Raw genomic sequence first — 20,374 nt, forward strand, 5'->3', positions numbered from 1 at the left:
GAGAGATTTAGACTAATCCTAAACAAGCAAACGTTACTGCACACAAACAATAGATTTGATAGTGCAAGGTGAACAATGGGAGGACCGACTTGTTGTGGGTTTGAATGACAAGCTGTGAAATGGTACGTGATCTTATGATTTGCTCCCAAATGCACATACGAAACTTATTACGTAAACGGTAAAATGTTTGGGTAATGGATTCGCTGACATGTCGGTGTCTTGTAACCCTTAAATAAAGTGTTTCAAAACAGAATCAACAGATCGACTTGGTTTTACTTTTAGAGCACCTTGAAAAACTAATCCGCTAATCCAGATCTTTTATAATATTTAAAAGCATAACCCTCTCATTGCCACCCGCCTATAATAATGCAAAAGTTAAAGCAACACGATTTAAATGTCCGCTGCGATTTCCTCATCATAAATGTGCAACAATAAGCGGGCATTTGTTTTGCTTTTTATCACCTTGCAAAGAATCGCAATGAATCGACCCTCGTCCCTGTACTTAAACACCACAGACAAGAAAATGTACAAGACGGTGATGTTTTTTTTACTTCTAAAAAACAACTAAGTAAACAATACAAATGAAACATACTTTTTAAGGTAAAAATATGGTGTCTTGAAAAGATCATTTGCTTGAACGACAACAAGAAGATTTAATAACCTTTTATTAGAAAAGTTGAAAAAACAAACATCCCTTCATTCGGTACTGAAGTATTGACAGGCTGAGAAATGAGGTTGAGGAAATGCTGTATATCATTAAGTGTTACTAAGTCCAGTGTTAAAGACAAGTCCCTTTACAAGCAGGTACAGATAAATCCAGCATGAAGAACAACGTCCGATTCCCCTTTATATACAATAAGCAGATCTCTGGGTAAAAAAGCACAAAAAAGTTTTAAAAGTTCTTCATTCTAAATTCTCACAGGAAACGGGCTTCTTCACCTTGTACATCCGACAGAAAATAATGCCAAAAAATAATGAACCTACTAGGAGGCAGCAAAAAAACTGAAAAAATATAAGTGTTTATCAGTAGCTCATGATGGCAAATGTCTGTAAAATGCACCTAAACGTTAAGTAAATTTTGCCCAGAAATTAGCAGTTAAAAAGTATCAGGTGAAGTATCATGGGGGGTTTGTTTTATAGCAAAAAAATGACTGACAGATTACTCTATAAAAATGTATTTTATAACTGTAAAAACTGAAGTTCATTGATCAAAACCTTGTTGATCTCTTTTCAAAATAAAAATGAACTTGAATCCCATGTACAGACTCACAGCAAAACAATCTCACTGTATTTGTGTAAAATTTCAAAATGCAAAGGAGGCACATATAGTGCCGATATCTTCTACCTTGGGCTAGATTACCTACTCGGTTACAGATCACACACAGAACCACACACTAACCTTTGCACTTACATAACTAGCCATACACTGGGCACGTAATGCAACAGCCCACATGGCTAGCACAAGACTCTAAGAGATGATTCAAAAGCAATTAGAAGAGCAGAAGAAAAATAGAAAGGAAGCACAATTATTTCTAATATATTCACTTCCTCTTCTAATATGGAAAATAACCTACATGAATTGCATTAGCTGTTTCAATTTTTTAAAATGATTTCTTTTAAAGGCAAAGATGAGTTTGTGGTCAGGACCTTATGTTTTAAAAAAAACCCACGAAACTCATTTTTAACGAGTAATAAATATGTGTTGTGAGAGATATTAAAACTTGTACCCATTTATTCTGTTTTTAATGTCTCTCAGTATAAAATGTTAAACTGCAAAATCATGTGAGTAAAACTCGACATTATATCTGTAAATAATGTTATTTTGTGTGAAACTGAACAGGTTAACACTGTCAGCTCCAATTCCACAACTAAACAAGGGTCCACATCTGAAATGTTCTCTTTATCTTGCTTTATGTTTTTCATGTGGTATTAACTTCTGCTTGTTCATTTACAGATTCTGCAAGTCCATTTTTAAATAAAAAATGTATTACCATACCTGAAGCCAAACTCCAGTATCACTTTTGGCTTTGAAGAAAGGTGTGCGTAAAAATGCAAGGGAAGATCTGCAAATATTTGCTCTGCTCATCTGTAAATGAGCACAATAGTAAAATGTGATGAAAAGTGAGTGAGGAAATGAAATTTCCTTTCCTGTGTCCAACACCAGGAGTGTTTGCAAATCTTTCCCTAGTAGGAAATAAAAGTGGATCATATTTTGCTCCTTTAAAAAAAAACAATAATTGTGCAATGTGTACTTGACAGAAATATGCTTTCATTAATACGTGGCATTCTCCTCCAATGCTCCTGTGAAGAACCAGCTCGTCTTGCCTGCTATTATAAATATTAAAATTCAAACAAGTTCATTACAAGCACTCTGCTGGGCGCTTGTCTCCAAGATAAAAGCAGTTAGTCTCATTTAAGTTGGATTCACTACACCCCCTTGACCGTCGTGTTAATTATGTCCATGAAGGTGGCTTCAATGAGGTAGCACAGCCTCACATCTGGGTCAGTGGAGACCAGCTCTCCAGCTAGTCTTTGATGAAGAATCGCCTTTGAAATCAGAGCCACATCAGCTGGTTTGTCCTTCAAGTGCTGCAGCCCTGCGACAGATAACGAGACTGTAAGAAGTGCAGGATGAAACTGGAAATGCCTTCAGATCAAGTGTGGCGCACCAGAGCATCTCGTCTGAAGACGGACCGTAAAACCCTCTTACGGATTACTGCGGTATCCCTTTGGGTAATTTAGAATGGAAAAAAAGGTGCAATTTCTTCCTTCTTAAAGATAAAAAAATAAAAAAAAAACCTTTAGCTTTGAAATAAAATTGGATGCCTTTTAACTCAATATTTCTATATTATTAACATTAACTTGAGAGAATGTTACAATAATATACTGAGGTCTGAGTTAAACATTTCACTTACAACCGCGACAAATTTGCAATCACAAAAAGTTTTTCTTAGCAGCTGCACAGACATTTAATTGAACAGACTAGCAATAAGTAAGTCCATTATGCTGATAAACCTTGATCAATAGCAGGTGTACAGGGACAGTCTCAGGTTAATCGCACAAGGTGTTCTGTACTTCTCTACTCTGAGTTGCAGACTCATGTCGTGAGATGTCCCACTCCTCTCACACAGCCTGGACAAGCAGCACGTGCTTGTTCCCTGCTCTCTAAGCCCTAGATGCCACAGGTCTTCCCCGACTCATTCCAAAATTTCTCAATGAGGCTCAAGACTGGAGAGCAGGGCACACGTGGTGTGAGACCATCTTTAATAAACAAAGTTGAAAAACAAAGCTGTTTAGGAAAGAAAAATAAAACTGAGCAGTGAAATTACTGGGGTGCAGCGACACTCACTTGCAATGAGGGGGTCCACATCTCTGGCCTTGGTGGCCACGTCCGAGGCACAAACCTGCCCCACCTGGACCAGCAGCAGGGCCACGTCGTCGTACAGCGGGGGGAAGGCACGGCAGAACGACACCAGGCAGGGCAAAGTGGGCATGAAGAACGCATACCTCTTCGCCTTGGTAAGAACTGGAAAAGAAACTCCGTCTTAACAACATACACCCTTCTTCCAACGCGCTCCTTCCTCTACAGGTAGAGAAGCATTTTTAACACATTTGCCGGGGGTGGTGTGGGAATTAGAACTCCTACATCACCGCTCCTGGGTCCCGGGTTCAATTATGTTATCCTGGTGTTTAGGTCTGCACTCCGGATTCTTTCCACCCTCTAATGACCTGCTGTCCAGGGTACCTGGCTTCTCTGAACTGCCCTCCACCCGTGCGTGTGTGCCTGCCCTGTGCTGGACTGGATTCCGCAGTCCCACCTCACCCCATGAACATGTCAGGCTAGGTTCCAACTCACTGTAATACTCTAAGGATAATGTGGTTATTGAAAATGATAGCATGGACATTCACAGACTACATGCTATCTTAAATACAGTCCTTTTAAAGCAGAGTTTTTTTGTCTGGAACTGTATGCATTATTTTTTTGCAAACACCTTGGAGAACATTGGTACTGTATAATAATTTGGACTTTTCACAAAGGTGAAAATTAATCCTGAAATTAGCTCACACTGTACTGAGTCAAACAGTCCACAGGGAGGCAGTATTAATATGCTGAATACAGAAGGGAAAAAAAGATGTATCTTATTATGTTCACTGACACTCACAATTTCTAATCTAGGACTATTTGATCCAAGGCAATAAGAACTTCTAAATCAGCTTTCTAACACAGCCACAGCAAATCCTTCAATTGTAGTACAATTATGACCCACTGGCATCTATTAATATACAAGACAAGACTGCGACAGACATCATGCATCAAACAGCGAAGCATCTTTTCATTGCAAGTTTTCTCTTGCATTGTCTATGGTATATTTAGCTGCACAGATGGCTGATTACATGGACTGTAAACTACTGTTGCCGGTTATGTCTCATCTGCACGACAGAACAACCTTCTAATGCAAACACGGACATCCTTTTGGATTAAAATACTGGTTTGCTGAACGTCTTATCTAAAGCACAAAGAGCAAGTCAAAGCATTACCTGTAAGCAGGGTGGCCATGACACTGACAGCTAACCGAGCCACGCTGAGGGATTTAGGAAGGGCGTACTGTGTGCACAAGTGTGACAGGAGCTGGAGGGCAAATATCTGTAGAATCACAAAGGAAAAATGGTTTCATATGGAACAGGGAAAAAAAAAATCAACAAAAAAAACATGTTAATGTCTCAAAATACAGTAAGGTTTTTGCATGACCTGTTTCTCAAGCTGAGGCTGTGCCAGAAGTTCAGGAATGAAATCTAGACAGATGTGCATAGATGGGATGCCAGCCACAGTCAAGGGAAGTAGTTCTTGTGGGTATCCCTGAGAACACAAAGACATTTTCTTGAACAGGGTACATTACAGCACTGCTTGTATTATCTACAGAGCTAACACTTTTCATAGCTGAACTACATTTATCTAAAGTGCAACTTGCAAAACATTTGGCAGCCTTGAGTATGAGTCTAAATATGGCACATGAAGCTCTGATGAAAAAAAAATGAAAGCCTTCAGTAACCCTTTTGTGACTGATGTCTTTATCCGAATTCCCATGCTTTTTTTACAAGCAATCTGCTTTATGTGCCAATTAATACTGAATAACACTTGGAAGCCTGGGCTATATTTCCAGACGGGCTGTTGCATTTTTAAGCAGGCAAAACACGCACCTGGAAGTGAACCAGTTTAGCTATGTTGGGGTCAGCGATGAACATCTGGTGGAGCAGACAGCAGATGAGACACTGGACCTCTCGCAAGTTGCTCAGCAGGCCCCTGCCCTGCCCCTCTGCGCCCCCCTCAGGCTGGCACGTGCCAGGCTCTTCCTGTTTCAGGCTCTTGGGATAGTTCTCCGCACTGCTCCCCTCTCCCCTCTCCTCGCTGGTGGGCAAGCAGATCTCCAGCAGGATCTGAACCGCGGTGCTGTCCTGGAATACAGACAAGATGTATGGAGGCTGTCAATCGGTGGCTGAGAGCCAGGCCTCTGATAGATAGCTGGGTGGAACAGATGTGGCTGTTGTACTTGCTATTTATCTTAATCGTGACTGGCAAAAACACAGCCAAACAGCTTTGAAGCTCTCATTTCATTGTCTCGCCTAACAAGGCAGGTAGGACGACCTGACTCAATATGAACGTCACCTTATTTGGAAAGATTCTTGCTGCAACCCCAGCTTGCTCTCCATGAGACAGACAGGCACACAGACAGGGAGAGAGAAGCTTGGGGTCAGAGTGCAGGGTCAGCCATTTATACAGATCCTTAGCCACAGTGCCACCGCTCCGCCCATTAATGTATGGACAATAAAAAAATCGATGTATTTTAATAACACCATAGTACTCACAAACATTAACACAATTCTTATGCTTTTGACTCAACAGTAATTCGAATGAATAAACTACATGTTGATAAGGAATCCTAGGAAAGATTACCTGGGCAGCTAACAAAGCGTTTTTGAGCTCCTCTCTTGTCACCTCGGGGGTGTCTGGCTGCCCTACCAAGCCCAGACTGGAGACTGTCTGGGTCTGCCTGTCAATATCGGCCGTCTCCTTCAGGTGGGCATTTAAATAGGCCTTCGATGCCAGCAGGTAGCCATTCAGCATGTGCAGGGTGATGTCCATTAGGGGGGGACATCTACGATTAGAAGAATGTAATAAGTCAATTTGGTTTGAAATAAAATGTTAGCAGCTTAGTTCCTTTTTTTTCTTACACACAAACCACTGGTGGTCTTATGCTTCAGGATCTTTGCTCTTTTCACCTTTGCGCAAATATTACATCACGCACCAGGCCAGAGTTCTTTAGGTGCTGCAGGCCTTCAGCTCAACCTTGTTCAGTAGTTAATGGGTTGACTAGAACAGGGATTCTCAATCCTGGTCCTTGGGGTTCAAATACCGGTGGGGTTTCATTCCATCTGAGCTTAAAGACTTAATTGAACAAACAAGTTGCTTGATTTGAACATTTGCACATTTTATTTCTACTCAGTAGGCATTTCATGTGTTAGTTATGAAATGCAATAGTTAAAAGGGTTATCCTACATGTTTAAAAGCTTCATACAGCCTAACACTACGAATCAGTCATCAATCAATCAAAGATCAATGAGTTAAACTGTGTAACCGAGTTCAGCTGGAATGCAAAGAAGCAGATCTGTGAGCTTTCAGGGCCAGAACTGAGAACTCCTGAATCAGAGAATATTTTTAATGTTGTTGTAAGAAAGTCTGATTGAAAAACACAGCTTGCCCTATATTCTCTGACTATTCTCCAAGTCAAAATGGTGCAAAGTAGTGCATGTGTGTAATTGTCCTCTTTTGAATTGTGCAGAACACTTACACAATGAGGTTTCAAAGCTGATAACATGTAGATAACCATTTTCCTTATGTACTGTAATGTCTACATGTTCCATAATGTGAGAACATACTGTGACTCTGTTGTGACTCCCACATCTTTTGTATATTGTCCAATGTAACTATGTCAGTAATGTTGATGCTCCTTTTGCACCTGTGTGGGTTTTGTGTTTAGCAGGTTCCAAATTCCTGTACCTGACACGTACTGGCGAATAAAAGATTCTGATTCTTTAATTTCTCTTGTTTCTTTGCAATACCATCAATGTGGTATTCTGTTTACAGTACTGGATTCGTACTGCTCTGAGGCGGATCAGTATGGATTTCCACCCCTGGAGGAGTAAACAGCTTCTTAATGATACTACAGAAGAATGTCGGAGGAGAAGGAGATGGGGGCACCTGTAAACTCTCTGGTCACACCGTAGCACAATCAGAGGGTCAATCATTAGGTCATTCTGGGTGTATTTCTGCTGCTGCGTTAATTTCACCGAGGGCTGAAGTGCATTCACTGTCATCACCCACAACCTTAAGAAACAAAAAGTAAACTGATACAACTACGGTTCATGCAGAATAAGTGAAATTCCAAGCAATACCAGTTATGTGTAATTTGGCTCCAGTAATGATAATGCATTTATCTAAATTTTAAAGGCAGGGCTACTAATGATGAGACTTTGTTTCAATCTATATCCAAAACTTTTGCATTCATGAGCTACCCAAATGGTTCACACTGGTCCACCAAATTTTTCATGCATTTATAAATATACCCAGCGTGTTCCACAATTTAATTTTTCACTGAAGAAAAAGGGTTTTATTTTTACTGGATTTCTGACATAAATCAATGGGAACTTCAAAGGGTGACATTCTAGCAATGCTTTGAAATTCATTTCACGTCACCCCTCCCACACCCCAGAGGCAGCCACAGTGCTCAGGGTAAAAACGCAAATCTAACTTCCACTTGTACTTTATGGTCTTGTTAAAGAGTACAGTTTCCATTCTACAAATGTTTTATTCCTGGATATAAATTTGTCCCTGGGAGAACATTCCTCATTGTGGATTTTCTGGATGACTAAACTGGTCATTAACAAGTCAAAACTGATGGGTTCTGGTCATCTGCAATGCAACTACAGTCAGCCCACCCACTCCTGCTGCCAGGAATAACATCCGAATACAATCGACATTCCACACGCACGCTACTAACCTCCTGGGCATGACGGTGTTCAGAACCATCCAGAGCTTATTGACAGTCTGGAGAATCCTCCGGGAGACTCCTTCCGTGAGCAGCAGACTCATGTCGGACACCAGCACCTCTGCGTAGGGGATGAGATCACTGGCAGGCAGCAGGGCCAGGTGCTCCAGGATCTGCATCAAATGAATGTTGCTGGATGGCACCATCTGGAATGCTGAGCGCAAGGAAAGCTCATTAGGATTCCGGTTAATACTCAGGGCTCCGAAATGGAATTTTAAATGAGCCACTTATCACAAAGGCTTAGGCCAGAAATATATTTTCACCGAGCACTGCAAAGGTCAGCTGCCACAATAACAATAATAAAGTCACACAATCCTTCAGTCTCCATCATGCAGAAGACACACTTATACAATCGCCTTGAAAAAGGGATTGTGGAATGATAGCCCTTTGAAACGATTCGTCTCCGTTTGCATTTTCACGTGGTCTATGAGCAGGAAAGACGCTAGAGCCCCCTTTCCTTAAAGGAAACGGCAAAAAATGGGAAAAAAAAAAGTTTTTTTCCGATTTGTCATCATCAGTCAAGCTTATTTTATTAAACCGATTTCCAGTGCTGGGGGATGTCATATCAAGTGATCATTTTCAACTGCGAACACCAACATTTTAAACTGACATGTTAGGTATTTCCATTACTGAAAGCAGCACTACTGTCTTACAGCACAGGGATTGGGAAACACTGGTCTACAGTGTACTGCAGCTGTTAGTAATGATAGTGCTGCTTAGAATGTATCGACAATAAGAAGTAAGAATCAATGTAGGAGTTACTTTGGGCGAAAAGACACAAAAAAGTAGCATTAAATTACACTTTAAAGCACAAACATGTCCCGTTCCTCTATAAATGAGATATGGTGTCAGAATTGTTTGGTTTTTTCTCTTTCACCGATTGTTTTTCCCCCCATGATGTCTGGAATCACAGAAACAGCCAAAGCTATGTCCTCTTAATTTGACTTTGACTACTGCAATTATGTAGTCAAAATAGTAGCAATAGATCTCATATATTGCTTTTTAAAAGGTCTGGTTTTAACAGGAGAACTGCAAGATGTGGACACTGGAGCGAGAAATCAGAACGCCCCTCTAAACCCTTACTGAGCTTTCTGTTACCATCTTTAAGCTGCTTCTGTGTGTATTTCCTGGCGGTGCTGGTCAGCAGCATCCTCCGGAGCAGCGGCCGCGTGCCAGTGATCTCCTCCTCGCAGATCCAGTCCTCCACCATGCACAGGTGTGGGTAGTTGGTTGCCAGAAGACGCAGAAGAGCAGAGTGCAGCCCTTCACAAAGCACACAGTGAGTAAGAAATGACTGCACTTATAAGGGTCTCAAAGTATAAGGAGTGAATAAAGGGGTCATATAAATTCTATTCAGAATTGCTTTTTTTTTATCCAGTACAGGGTGGAAAGCTTAAGAATCTATTGCAAAAACAGGGATCTCTACAAGACGATTTCAAAATTTTTTAATGCGAAATAATTTGGAAATATGTGTAGCTCTGCCTTGTGCCTGGAAAATGACACCTGACCATTAATTGCAACTGAGGGGTTAGAAGCTATGAATGCCATTACAGCAGAAAAACACGAAGGGACGTCTCTTATTTCTGACAGGATGGAGTACATCTGTTCATCTTCATGCAAATGAAGAAAAAGAAACGTGTTTCATAAGCCAACCTCAAACTTGCTATGTTCGGTCAGGAATGTCGTGTTTCTATCGTGCCCATACGATACAACCCATTAAATTAACTCCGAAAGACTAAAAAGTGTCATGACTGGGTGGGTTTGTTCTCACAGACACTTACCACCCAGCTCCTGTTGTAGTCCCTGCGCTTGACGGATCAAATACTTAATAGGAATTTGGTCCATCAGTGCAGCAGAATATGACTTTGGCTTCTTCTGCATGAGAGCTGTAACAATAATAGATTAGTCCCTTTCACAAATTCTTCATAAAATAAAGCAGGGCGCACTGTTACCAATTTCAAATCATCTTACCACAGCCACTATTAAAGAAATTAGTCTCAGAGGAACAGGAGAAATAAATCCTGCTTTTATCGGTGTACAGCAATTTTTCAACTGGTGTGCTGTGTACTGTTTTATTACCAGGATTGATTTGATTCTTTCTTTGAGATATTAGCAGCATAAATACCCACTACTACAATTTATAAAATGCAATATAACCAGAACTGTATCAAGATGGATAGGATCATTCAAAAACCTCTGGAGCTTTTCAAATAAAACCACAGACGTGGCTGTAGAAATACAGTGAGAAATATGGCAACTTTGTTACTAATTCATAATGACATAGGAGAGAAAAACTAACAACCATGATTTATTTCTAACAGCCTGGCAACAAAACAGGTCACTGGGCCAGAGATTGATGAAGTTAAATGAAAGATAAAATTGAAGGGCAGAGCCCATCTTTTTCTCTCCTGCCTGTTAAAATGTATGCATCTGGCTGAGCGACTTGAGGAGTTTTACAAAGTTAATTCGTCGTTTTTTCACCATTCCCAACTGTAAATGACCAGAGCACCTGCAAACCACCACTAAGACCGAACGCTGCCGTGTACGTACCCAATGACTTCGTGTTTGCCAGAAGAGCTTCCTCATACGACAAGATGTAATACAGCACCAGCAACTGAGTCGTGATATTGTAACGTGAACGAATGCGACTGATCTCCCTCTGAAACCAAAAGTAAATCCGACAACGCAACTGAAATTACACTGTGTTACATGAAAGCACTTTCTCCCAATATTACCTTTTATTGTCAACTGGTACAGCTATGGTCTCCATCGACAAGTCAACACTGCTCTAAGGTCATAATACAAAAAACAGAACAAAACAGTGCTCTTAACAGCACAGTTGTCAATGGCCTTCAGGAAGAAAAGATGATTCTTATATTTTTAGTCTAAATTCAAGAAGTGTATTATTTTCCATTTTAAAGAAGCGCTAAAGGTCAATTCATTCAAACCATCAAATCTAGTAAATTGTTTCCTGCTTATTCAAAGAAGGTGAGTTTTATTTTGTCAGAATACTTTGATCTCAACTTGAGCCGCGTGACAAGAGAACAGGGAGATGAGAAACACGAAAGAAGACGACCGCCTCGAGTGTTACACGAGGGGGGGTGCTTCAACAGCACAAAGAAACGATGGGTCTGGACCAGAACATTGCTCTCGGCAGGCCCCAGGACGAGACGGGTCACGCCAAGCGTACTGCTGGTACTGGACACGCGTACCCCAGTTGGGCCCTGGAAGACGTTGAGGATCTCCTGCTCCGTGATGGGCTGGTTGGTGGCCTCAGGGCTGGCCTTGGAGGCGGGCGTCAGGATGGAGTTGATATAGACGTCAATCAGGGGCAAGAGCTGAGTGTGCAGCGGGGTGGTGGTCTCGCACATCTGCTGGAAAATCCAGTCCTGGGAGGCAAAAAGAAAGAAAGTTTCAAAAGCAATCGAGATCCAGCTAAAAGTTTGAAACAAGTACCTCAGTCTGGCACCGGTGTAACATTTAATGACTCACAGTTAAAAAAACAAAGAGGTCAGAAACTAAAGTTTACACAGTGAATGGAAATATTCATGAAAATTTGAGTGTACAATACTATTGACTGCTGTTAAATGCAGTGCTTTCTGGACACACTGTACACTTACACTGACCTGTATCACAGCTAATAGTATAAATCCTGGCAAAAGGAAAAGTTGGAAATGTGTGGAGAAGGGAAAATTACTCGTCCATAAATGTCCCACATTTTTTCCCTTGGTCAAAATGTATTTGTAGGAACATTTTTTAAGAGACGTGGGATATTATTTTCAGGGCTGAATCATATACATGCCTTACTGATTTAAACTGCGATGCTTAAAAGAAAAGAAAATCTCATTTTTAGAAAGTAAATGGCTGTTGCTTTAAATCAAAATTCATACAAAGAATACCTTGATAGAAACTTTGTGCTTTGTGAATGCTCGGCTTCTTAGAAGTTGATAAATGCAGTGGATGGGCAGAAAACCTGTAATGTTGGCACTCAGGTTGCTGGTAACAGGAACTCTTACTGCATGGGCTGTTACAACCTAGAATAACACAACACGACAGGAGTCAAGTCACATTCACAAAACGCCTTTACAGATTATATCTTTTAAACTACAGAACGTAGCTTAGAAGTTTACCTTCAGTTTGAAATGTCAAGCTATACTTTAACACATACCGACAACACATGTAACATTTAAATTCTAATATGGAACTGTAAAGGACAAGTATAAAGTAAAAGAATATTATACACTACCTGCTCAGTGAAAATTTCTTGTGTAAAAATGGTCTTCATCTTACTCAGGGAGCTGGGTTTGATAGCAATCTAAAAAAAAACATTTGATTTTTCAGTAAGATTTTGGTAAGTGCATGAACTAAACGAGTAAAAAAAAGTTCACAAAAAGATAACATTCATAGCAAAAAATATTTATTTCACAGATGTATATAACTTGTGAAAAACTGACCACAAGGTGATCTGAAGCATATTTTAGACACATTTTTTCACTCCAAAAAGTATCCTGAATAAAACAAACTTTTAAAAAAATAAATAAGTCATTTAATGTTTTCAGAGCAAGGTCCCCAAACTGAACAAATAAAGAGCAAAAGGTACATTTAGAAGAGCCTCTAATTAAAAAAAAAAGGTTTGGGTAAATGAACACAAACAGCTTCAGGTGTCCCGCAGCACTGCAATTCAATAAACAACACAAAAAAGAAGCTAAAAATAACACACATGCGCAGGGAGAATGGGACAAAGTCCCCGCCTGTCTAGGGCCATCAAAACAGACAGCACTTGGGCGTTATGCATACTGCATTTCTCATGAGGAATGTTTTTAGCCAGGAAATTGATTTCCACATTACCTTCATCCCTAAAGTAGAGCAGACCAACTCAATGATGGCGCTGAGCTGGTTGCTATGGAAATACATGGCAACCAGCAACAGCATCTCTCCGAATGAAGCAGAGACCCCTGCGGCGCTGCAATGCAAGACAGTAGACCAGGATTTATAAGACACAAAAAATACATCTTTGGACCTTGGGGGAAGACAGCATGCCTTCATAAACTGATTATGCCAGTACATTTACCCCCTCCCAAATCTTTACAAGGTCCAAATGACTTCACATCGAAAGGATTAATTAAAGGCTTTTCAACACTACGTAATACATCTAAAGCTGTACACGCTGTAAAGGCAACAGCCCTTTTATTAACTAGCAAACAAACTACACGTTTGAGTACCCTCACGATTTTAAATCACACCCCAAGACCTACGTCTTTAGTGATGTGGTTATGGCAACAAATTATTAACTAGCAGGTTTGTAAAACAGCTGCAGAGTTTTTGAAAAGGACAGGATGTTTGCAGGGACGATTTTGTTTTAAATATTTTAGAACCATTTCTCCATAGCTGTACCTCTACTTCACAGCAAACCTTTACGTTTGCCACCTTGATTCCTAGCTCATAGCCTGATCATCTCTCAACCTTCACATAATACGTCGGTGAGACATTAGAGCTCTGACTCGCACTCCAGAAAAGCTCCATATAAGATAACAAAAATAACTTTCTTCACCTCTCAAAATACTCCTCCTCTTTAATCATCCAGCTGAGCCACATCACCATTAGCTGTTCCTGCTCAGGAGTGCTGTAGAGTGGAGAGGGGTGTGTGAGACTTGCATACAGAATCATGTGCACGACTACAACAATGATCTGACATCTGCAAAGCACTAATATGTTCACTGGCGCCATTCACATTTCCTTGAAGGACCGACGGGTCTCAGGAAACAGGCTGATCAAATATGATTAGAGTGCATCGTGAGTCACATTTTAAAACAGCTTTTAAAAGACACATGCAAGACTTTTTATTTTTTTAAATAATTCCATTTTAATTTCAATATCTTACAAAATATTATCCTTGTCAAATCCCATATTGCTCTTGGGAAACAAGTAAGTTTTTATGCATTGGAATTTGTAGCAATACTTATGATGCACTAAAACACATCTTGGGTCTTGCCTGTATGTGTCTGTGAGAATACCCACATAAGTCAGTAACGATCAAACCTGAAGAAAGCTCAGCAGCTGAAACATTGCTTTTCTTCTGTCTTCTCTTTAGCATGGGATTATCATTTGCTTGTCCCATTGCAGCCGTGCAGATGCATCTCCCCACTCACTCACACACAGTGCTGAAAGCAATGACAACGGGGTTGATGGTGGTCACCTGACAAGGGTGGGGAAGGCCAGCAGTTTGCAGAAGGACAGGGAGACGAAGCGCACGCCGGCAGGGGTGGCGGGGGGGCGGCTGGTCATCAGCTGCAGGAGCTGCTCGGCCTCCTCGTCGGTGGGCCTGCCAACAACAGCGCGGGTACACGAGAACGGCTCAGCTCGCCGCCAGGGCACAGGTCAGCCCAGGCAGGGGACAAACCCGCTGCCATCAACACCCACCCCCAGAAAACACGCCCCTGCTGGACCGGGAATAAAAAACCCCAAAAGAACTCCCCCTAAAAAAACAGATCCCTGCTTCAAAACATTCCTTTTCGGCTTGGAGCCTCACTGGACCTTTAAGGAGAAACTACACCGCTGATGTTAAAGAAAATGGAAACTCTTTAAATATACTGAGTTTATTTTAGAGGCCATATGTAAGGTTTCTGACATTCCTTAGCTGTCCTTACATAAATGCTAAACCTTCTACTGATGCAAATCACAGTGATCAGAGGCATGTCCCAGGTGTATCACTGCAAAAACAACCAAAAGCTCTTCAAGATTGAGGTATACCTTCCCGCATGGGAGGAACAAAAATACAAACGTTCCATAAGCAAGCACGTTTAATTAATTTACACATATAGTTTCAAAGCCATGACTTCTATATGGGAGAAACATTCTTCGTTGGTCTTCCAGCCATGTTAAGCTGACAGGACGTTGCAGGTGAGCAGAACGCTAGTGCTCGAACCCAGGCAGGCCCTACCTGAGGCCGGCTATCCCCATGAGCGCGCAGTACAGCCTGAGCAGCGCGCTGGCTTTCACCACATGCTCCTCCCTCAGGCCGGAGTAGGCCGACATGCTCTGCTCCAGGTCCCCCTCGCTGTCGTTGGGCACGTGAGTGCTCCTCGACCTGGGCAGGATGGCCACCAGCTCCAGAAGAAGCTGCCGCCTCATTTGCCACAGAACGGAGCTGCTTTCTTTCTTCCTCTAACAGACAGGGACAGTTACATACAGGAACAGCTTTAATGCGTGTGGTTCTGGAGGGATCATGGTCTTTATACGTCTAGTCCAGCACTGTCCAGTCTGGGTCTGGGTCTGTCCCTCTGAATTCTCATTCCATCTGAGCTATGGACAATGTAAATGAGCTCATTACTGGCTTAAAGGGACCCGTTTAACAGCTTCTCTCAGCTCTTCAGGTGCTGCAGCTTTAAAAAGACCTACAATACCAGAAGACACACCAGCACTCCAGGACCAGGATGGGTCACATGTGATGTAGACTATATAAGTCAGGAGGGGCCTAAGCGGTTCAGGGCAAGGGAGCGCCTGTCAAAGGCTGATAAAAAAAAATACACAAACTGTTTACACTTATCAGGGGTGGCCAACCCTGGTCCTGGAGGGCCACAGTCCAGCATGTTTTATGAGTCTCTGAGGATAAAATGAACAATCCCAGTAAGCACTTAAAGCATTTGAAACATCTCCATACTGCAGTGAAAGGCCGAGACAAAAAGACAACCATCATTTCAGGAACAAGCTGATGCACACCTCTTTCTCGCCTAATTTCAACAACACGATCAATACGAAGTTGTTTTAGGGAACACTTAAACTCCACTCTACCGCTCTCCAGGGATGTCGAATTTGGGACAGAGCGTGGTCCACCCACCTGCTGGCCGTTGCGGATGAACATCCCAAACCACGTGCGCACCTTGGCGTTGGTGCCCAGCAACAGGCCGCTGACGAAGGAGACCAGGGGGCTGACGGCGTCGTCTGCGGTGTCGCTCTTGGTGTGGTCCAGCGTCAGAGCCACCCCAAGCCCCGGCAGGTGGCACTCCTCTACCTGCACGCACAGCACAACCAGAGCCAGGGGAACCACAGCTCACTGAACTGAGCCTGTCTGGTGCCGCACTCATCCGAGCTGCTTGTGAATCTCTGCAGTTTTACAGATCTACAGTAAAACTACGAAGACACACCTGTAGCGTAAGCAGGGCCCCCTAAAGGGATTCCTGCGAATATCTTAAAGGCCAGAGTGAGAGAAATCAAGACGAGGGAAACAAGCTGGGAGTGAAAGGGGGTAAAAGGGTGTCGTAAATCAGACACACTAGCATCACTGGGTGGGGTGCAGGATGACAAAGAAAAACAGTGCTCACACTCTTACTGTGATCATTTAGAAGGGCGTTTTTTCAAAACTCGAAATGGCAAAAAATTTTAATGCCAAAGATTTTATAGGGGTCGCTGAGCTACAGCCGCCCTCTCTAGATTCCTGGCTATTGTCCTGCACCAGGTGACCTTGTGAACCCCACTTCCTAACTGGCCAGGACTCCCGGGCTTGCTGAAGGAAGAGAAATGCCCTACCACCATGGCGCGGACGTTGAGAGCCTGGGAAGGGTTCATCTGGCAGAGCTGCCGCAGGGCCTCCGTCCGGCGGCGTCCGCCCGCGCTCTCCTCGTCCTGCCGCTCCCCGTTCTTTATCAGCCCCCTGCACACTGAGCAGACACGCACATCGGCACTCGCGACCGCGGCGCACACAGCAACGCGTGCTCGGCACACGCGCGGCACCGGTCCAAGTCATTTTACAGAATGCAACAGGAAATGACAGGGGAAAATGTTCAGACTTGTCTATTCCTACAGATATAAATACAAGCTCCAAGATGGCAACTGCAATCTTTTTTTCTCCCCATCGGTAAGGTATTATATTGAAGTTGGCAGTTTTGTGCTTGAAAAACTACATGTACAAGTGAGATGGTGTTCTATAGACAGCAGCTAGCAAGGGTGTGATTAACAGATCTCACCCTGATGAACAGGAGTCAACACAAAATCACAATGATTTAAACAGTGTTGGCACTTGCATTTTAAACCATGTATGGTCAATACATTAACTGTCCCTGACAAATCAGTTAAGTGATTCTGAATATCTGAACAAACGTCTCATGCAGCTCTACTAACAAAGTACCACCATCAATAGGCCTTTACCTTCATTGAAGCTGTCGGGGACATTGGCCACCAGTACGCAGAGGAACCACTCTCCATTGCGAACGTGCAACAGCGCTTCTGCCACGTCTATGATGGGCAACAGCGATGGCAGCTCTGCACGAACATGGGAGAAAAACCACGCTGTCAGATACAACACCCTAACATGCCATGTTATTTAATTTTCATCTGTCTTCAATGAAAATCAGCCCTGTGCTGTGCTGTTACCTGTGCTCGTGTACAATTCCTACTCATTATTAAATTTCTTTCTAAAAAAAAGTTAGGAGAATAGAGCTGTTAAAAGCTGAAGACGACAGTAATTCCTCTATCACACGTTTCTCCACATTACAGTTCCTTTCTCAGCGTTTCACTCAGGACACAACAGAGTTGAATAAAATGCACAGGACAGCACTTATTAATCTTTCAGCGTATCAAACATAACATGATTATTAGTGTTCTGGAATGATGATCAGAAATTGAATCAAGTACTACCTGCTTGCAAAATACACAGAACATCCGCCACTTCTTCTAGATACACGGGGCTTTCGAAAAGCTCAGAAGACTTTAAGAAAAACTCTCCGTTTGAGTCTGAAACCTACAAGATAAAATCAAATCCCGAGCTGCAAAATGACAAAGGTACATTTGGGGATGTCTGCAGGCTTACACGTGCATGTGAAAGTGCAAATATTACACTGCAAGAAAAAGTAATCCTGTGGGTCAATCTGGAGGTAATCTTCACCCGATTTGAGCTGCAACTTATGTTTAATTAGATACTACACAATTTAAAAGGGTATTTTGTTGGAGATCCAGTTACGAAGAAAAGAAGAAGATATGTTTATAGATCCTGCAGGGTTTGCTCCTGTGTACCAACCAGCCCGTGAGAGAGTCCAACGTCCTACCTTATTCATTATAGCCAACAACTCGCTGAGCGCCAGCCTGAGTCTTCTAAGAGGATCGCTGTGCTCAAACTCCAGTGTCAGGCCGTGCTGAAGCTGGGATACCAAGATGCTGTCCCCGTTGGCACCACCAGGTTTGTGTCTGTCAGGGAATACACAAACACCAGGTGTCACCGCACAGTCGGCGTGGGAAATGGGAGAAAAGCATCAGTCGTACACCGGCCTCCAAAAGGGGACAGCTTGTTCTCTAGTTTACTGTGTTTGCTGTGTGCAATATCAGGATGACTATCAACAATGCCTTTTGGGTGGGGGGGTAGGGCACCCATTACCTGAGCTGCTGCTCTTTCCTGGCGTCCTGCTCCAGAGCGTGGAAGTCGACCGACAGCAGCGCGACGATGGAGTTCACCGCTTCCACCCCGGACAGCAGGCGGAGGATGAGCTTCTTGTCTTGGGCCCAGGTGTGGCTCTGGTCGGCGGGGGCACACAGCGCCATGCGGACCAGGCAGGGCAGCAGCAGCCTCAGCTCGGGGTCGCTCAGGGCGGCCAGCCGCGCCACGTCCACCTTCTGCATGGCCTCGAAGGCGTAGGGGCTCACGAACTGCAGACCTGCGCAGTCCGACATCCTGGAGGGCTCCTTCGAACGTGAAAGGGAAAGAAAAGACGAAAGAGGAAAAAGCATTGGGGTGGGGGAGAGAGAGAAGAGAGAAACTCTTTTTTATATAAAAAAAGACTTGCTTTTCATCACAGGGTCAGTTCAGTGCTGATCGATAACTCTAAATGTTATTTATTTTCTGCATGATTTAGGTCTGTTTTCCTGGGGTTTTACAAAGGATTTCTATTTCTAGTGTTGCAAAGTTGCTGCAGTTGTGATGAGAACCTCTTGGTCAGTCTATAGACGTTAAATGAGACATTTAAACCAGGTCTGGTTAAGGACAACCTGATGTTGATGCTAACCCGCTTTGGAACAGTACGGTATTTTTTAAATAAAAGATATTCATCGATGACTGATACAATTTGTCGACACTGTCCTGAGGTATAGTTTGGTTTAAAAAAACACGATAAAACACAATTTTGTTAGAATACTGACAGGAAAAAAAATCGTTTACTGTAGAAGATCATCGTAAAGTTTCGGTCGTTGTAGGTACTCCGGACATATAACGACGCAGAATTGAGAACTGGCTGTTTTAGGAGCCAATCACACACTTTTCCATTTTTAACTATCCTTTCCATAGGATATGGGTATGTATTTAATACATTTCACTCTCTACATATATTTGGAATAACTGTGTTTTCAGGAGTGTATCCTGCATATAGTTTTGCAACACTCGCTTCGACTCCTCCTCTACCCGAGTCACCATCACACAGGTCCAAAAGAGCTAGTAGCTTTATTCCGATCATTTATCAACCTCTCCGTGTTAATTAAAATTACAGAATTCTACGTTTAAACGGTAAGAACCCCCCACTCTAAATTGCTTCCTGTTTATTATGCTGCGCCTACGTGCACCTTACCTTACTTAAAATTAGTTTTTTTGTTGTTTCCACGAAGCGGTTGAGGCCTGCAACCCAACGAGATCCTCGGACTGGCGTGAATCCCCCGTGCCGAGGTTCCGAGGTTTCATAGCCGCCTCATCTCGAAAAACGTTACTGCTTCCACTGTCTAGAAGAGGTACTTTTTATCCATATATTTGATTTTTTTTTTACCTGTCTGTTTTTGCTGTATTCCTTCTCTTCAGTAAGAGTTGTCTTTTTACCGGGTACACAAGAAAACACGCTTTTCATTCATTGGAAATTAACAGCTACTCCGGCACAGTGCTCAAGAGAAAGCGACGAGCGAAGGCATCGCTGCGTTATTTGCGTTTGCCAGGGGCGGAAAATACGAAGAAGTCGTAAAACAAGAAGTACAGTGAGCAACACTCACTGAGAAGCCAGTACCAGACGTGTGACCCTGTGAATTGGATACCGGGGCTCGGAACAGTAGTGAGTGACAATTAAATGCCGGTATCAATTATGCTGTAAAAACGCAGAATAAAATATATCGGTATCGGTAACACTCAGTAAAAACACTAGGGCTTAGTCACATGAGACAATCTATTCTTTGAACCACGCAGCCTATTTATCACTATTTATAAACATCCAAACCTTTAGGAACCACCTGACCTAGCCGATGTGGAAAATGTGTTTTCAGTTAGAACTCAGCAAGTACTTTACCGTGTAAGCTATTGTACATGCCAA

At 42.6% G+C, this 20,374-nt stretch overlaps 1 protein-coding gene across 3 annotated transcripts; it reads right to left on the reverse strand.

The window, feature by feature from the left end:
- Window positions 1-650: 650 nt before the first annotated feature.
- Window positions 651-19,969, reverse strand: ints2 (integrator complex subunit 2). Of its 3 annotated transcripts, none has more exons than XM_088907289.1 (25): window positions 19,844-19,969; window positions 18,472-18,776; window positions 18,146-18,284; window positions 17,739-17,841; window positions 17,250-17,363; window positions 16,632-16,762; window positions 15,943-16,116; window positions 15,046-15,269; window positions 14,302-14,427; window positions 13,657-13,728; window positions 12,954-13,068; window positions 12,352-12,420; window positions 12,005-12,139; window positions 11,318-11,494; window positions 10,656-10,764; window positions 9,887-9,991; window positions 9,204-9,368; window positions 8,058-8,259; window positions 7,259-7,384; window positions 5,954-6,155; window positions 5,200-5,454; window positions 4,751-4,858; window positions 4,540-4,645; window positions 3,350-3,526; window positions 651-2,597 (listed from the first exon to the last, which is right to left on the reverse strand). In XM_088907289.1, the coding sequence occupies exons 1-25, from the start codon at window positions 19,919-19,921 to the stop codon at window positions 2,428-2,430; spliced, it is 3,687 nt and encodes a 1,228-aa protein (XP_088763415.1). In that variant the 5' UTR covers window positions 19,922-19,969; the 3' UTR covers window positions 651-2,427. The 3 variants fall into 3 exon arrangements, with proteins under 3 accessions (XP_088763415.1, XP_088763417.1, XP_088763416.1); XM_088907291.1 differs by having other exon boundaries at window positions 19,657-19,920; XM_088907290.1 differs by having other exon boundaries at window positions 19,652-19,920.
- Window positions 19,970-20,374: the final 405 nt, after the last annotated feature.

This window comes from Atractosteus spatula, chromosome 27 (assembly GCF_055471065.1).
Source record: "Atractosteus spatula isolate fAtrSpa1 chromosome 27, fAtrSpa1.hap1, whole genome shotgun sequence".
Taxonomy (NCBI): Eukaryota; Metazoa; Chordata; class Actinopteri; order Semionotiformes; family Lepisosteidae; genus Atractosteus; species Atractosteus spatula.

Excerpts from the sequence above, each read along its gene's own strand:
- ints2 (XM_088907289.1), bottom strand. The coding sequence starts at position 19,921 with ATGAAAAGCGTGTTTTCTTGTGTACCCGGTAAAAAGACAACTCTTACT. Across the intron at positions 18,285-18,471 it reads AGGAAAGAGCAGCAGCTCAG|ACACAAACCTGGTGGTGCCA; the intron begins GTAATGGGTGCC and ends ATTCCCTGACAG. Across the intron at positions 3,527-4,539 it reads CATGGCCACCCTGCTTACAG|TTCTTACCAAGGCGAAGAGG; the intron begins GTAATGCTTTGA and ends TTTCTTTTCCAG.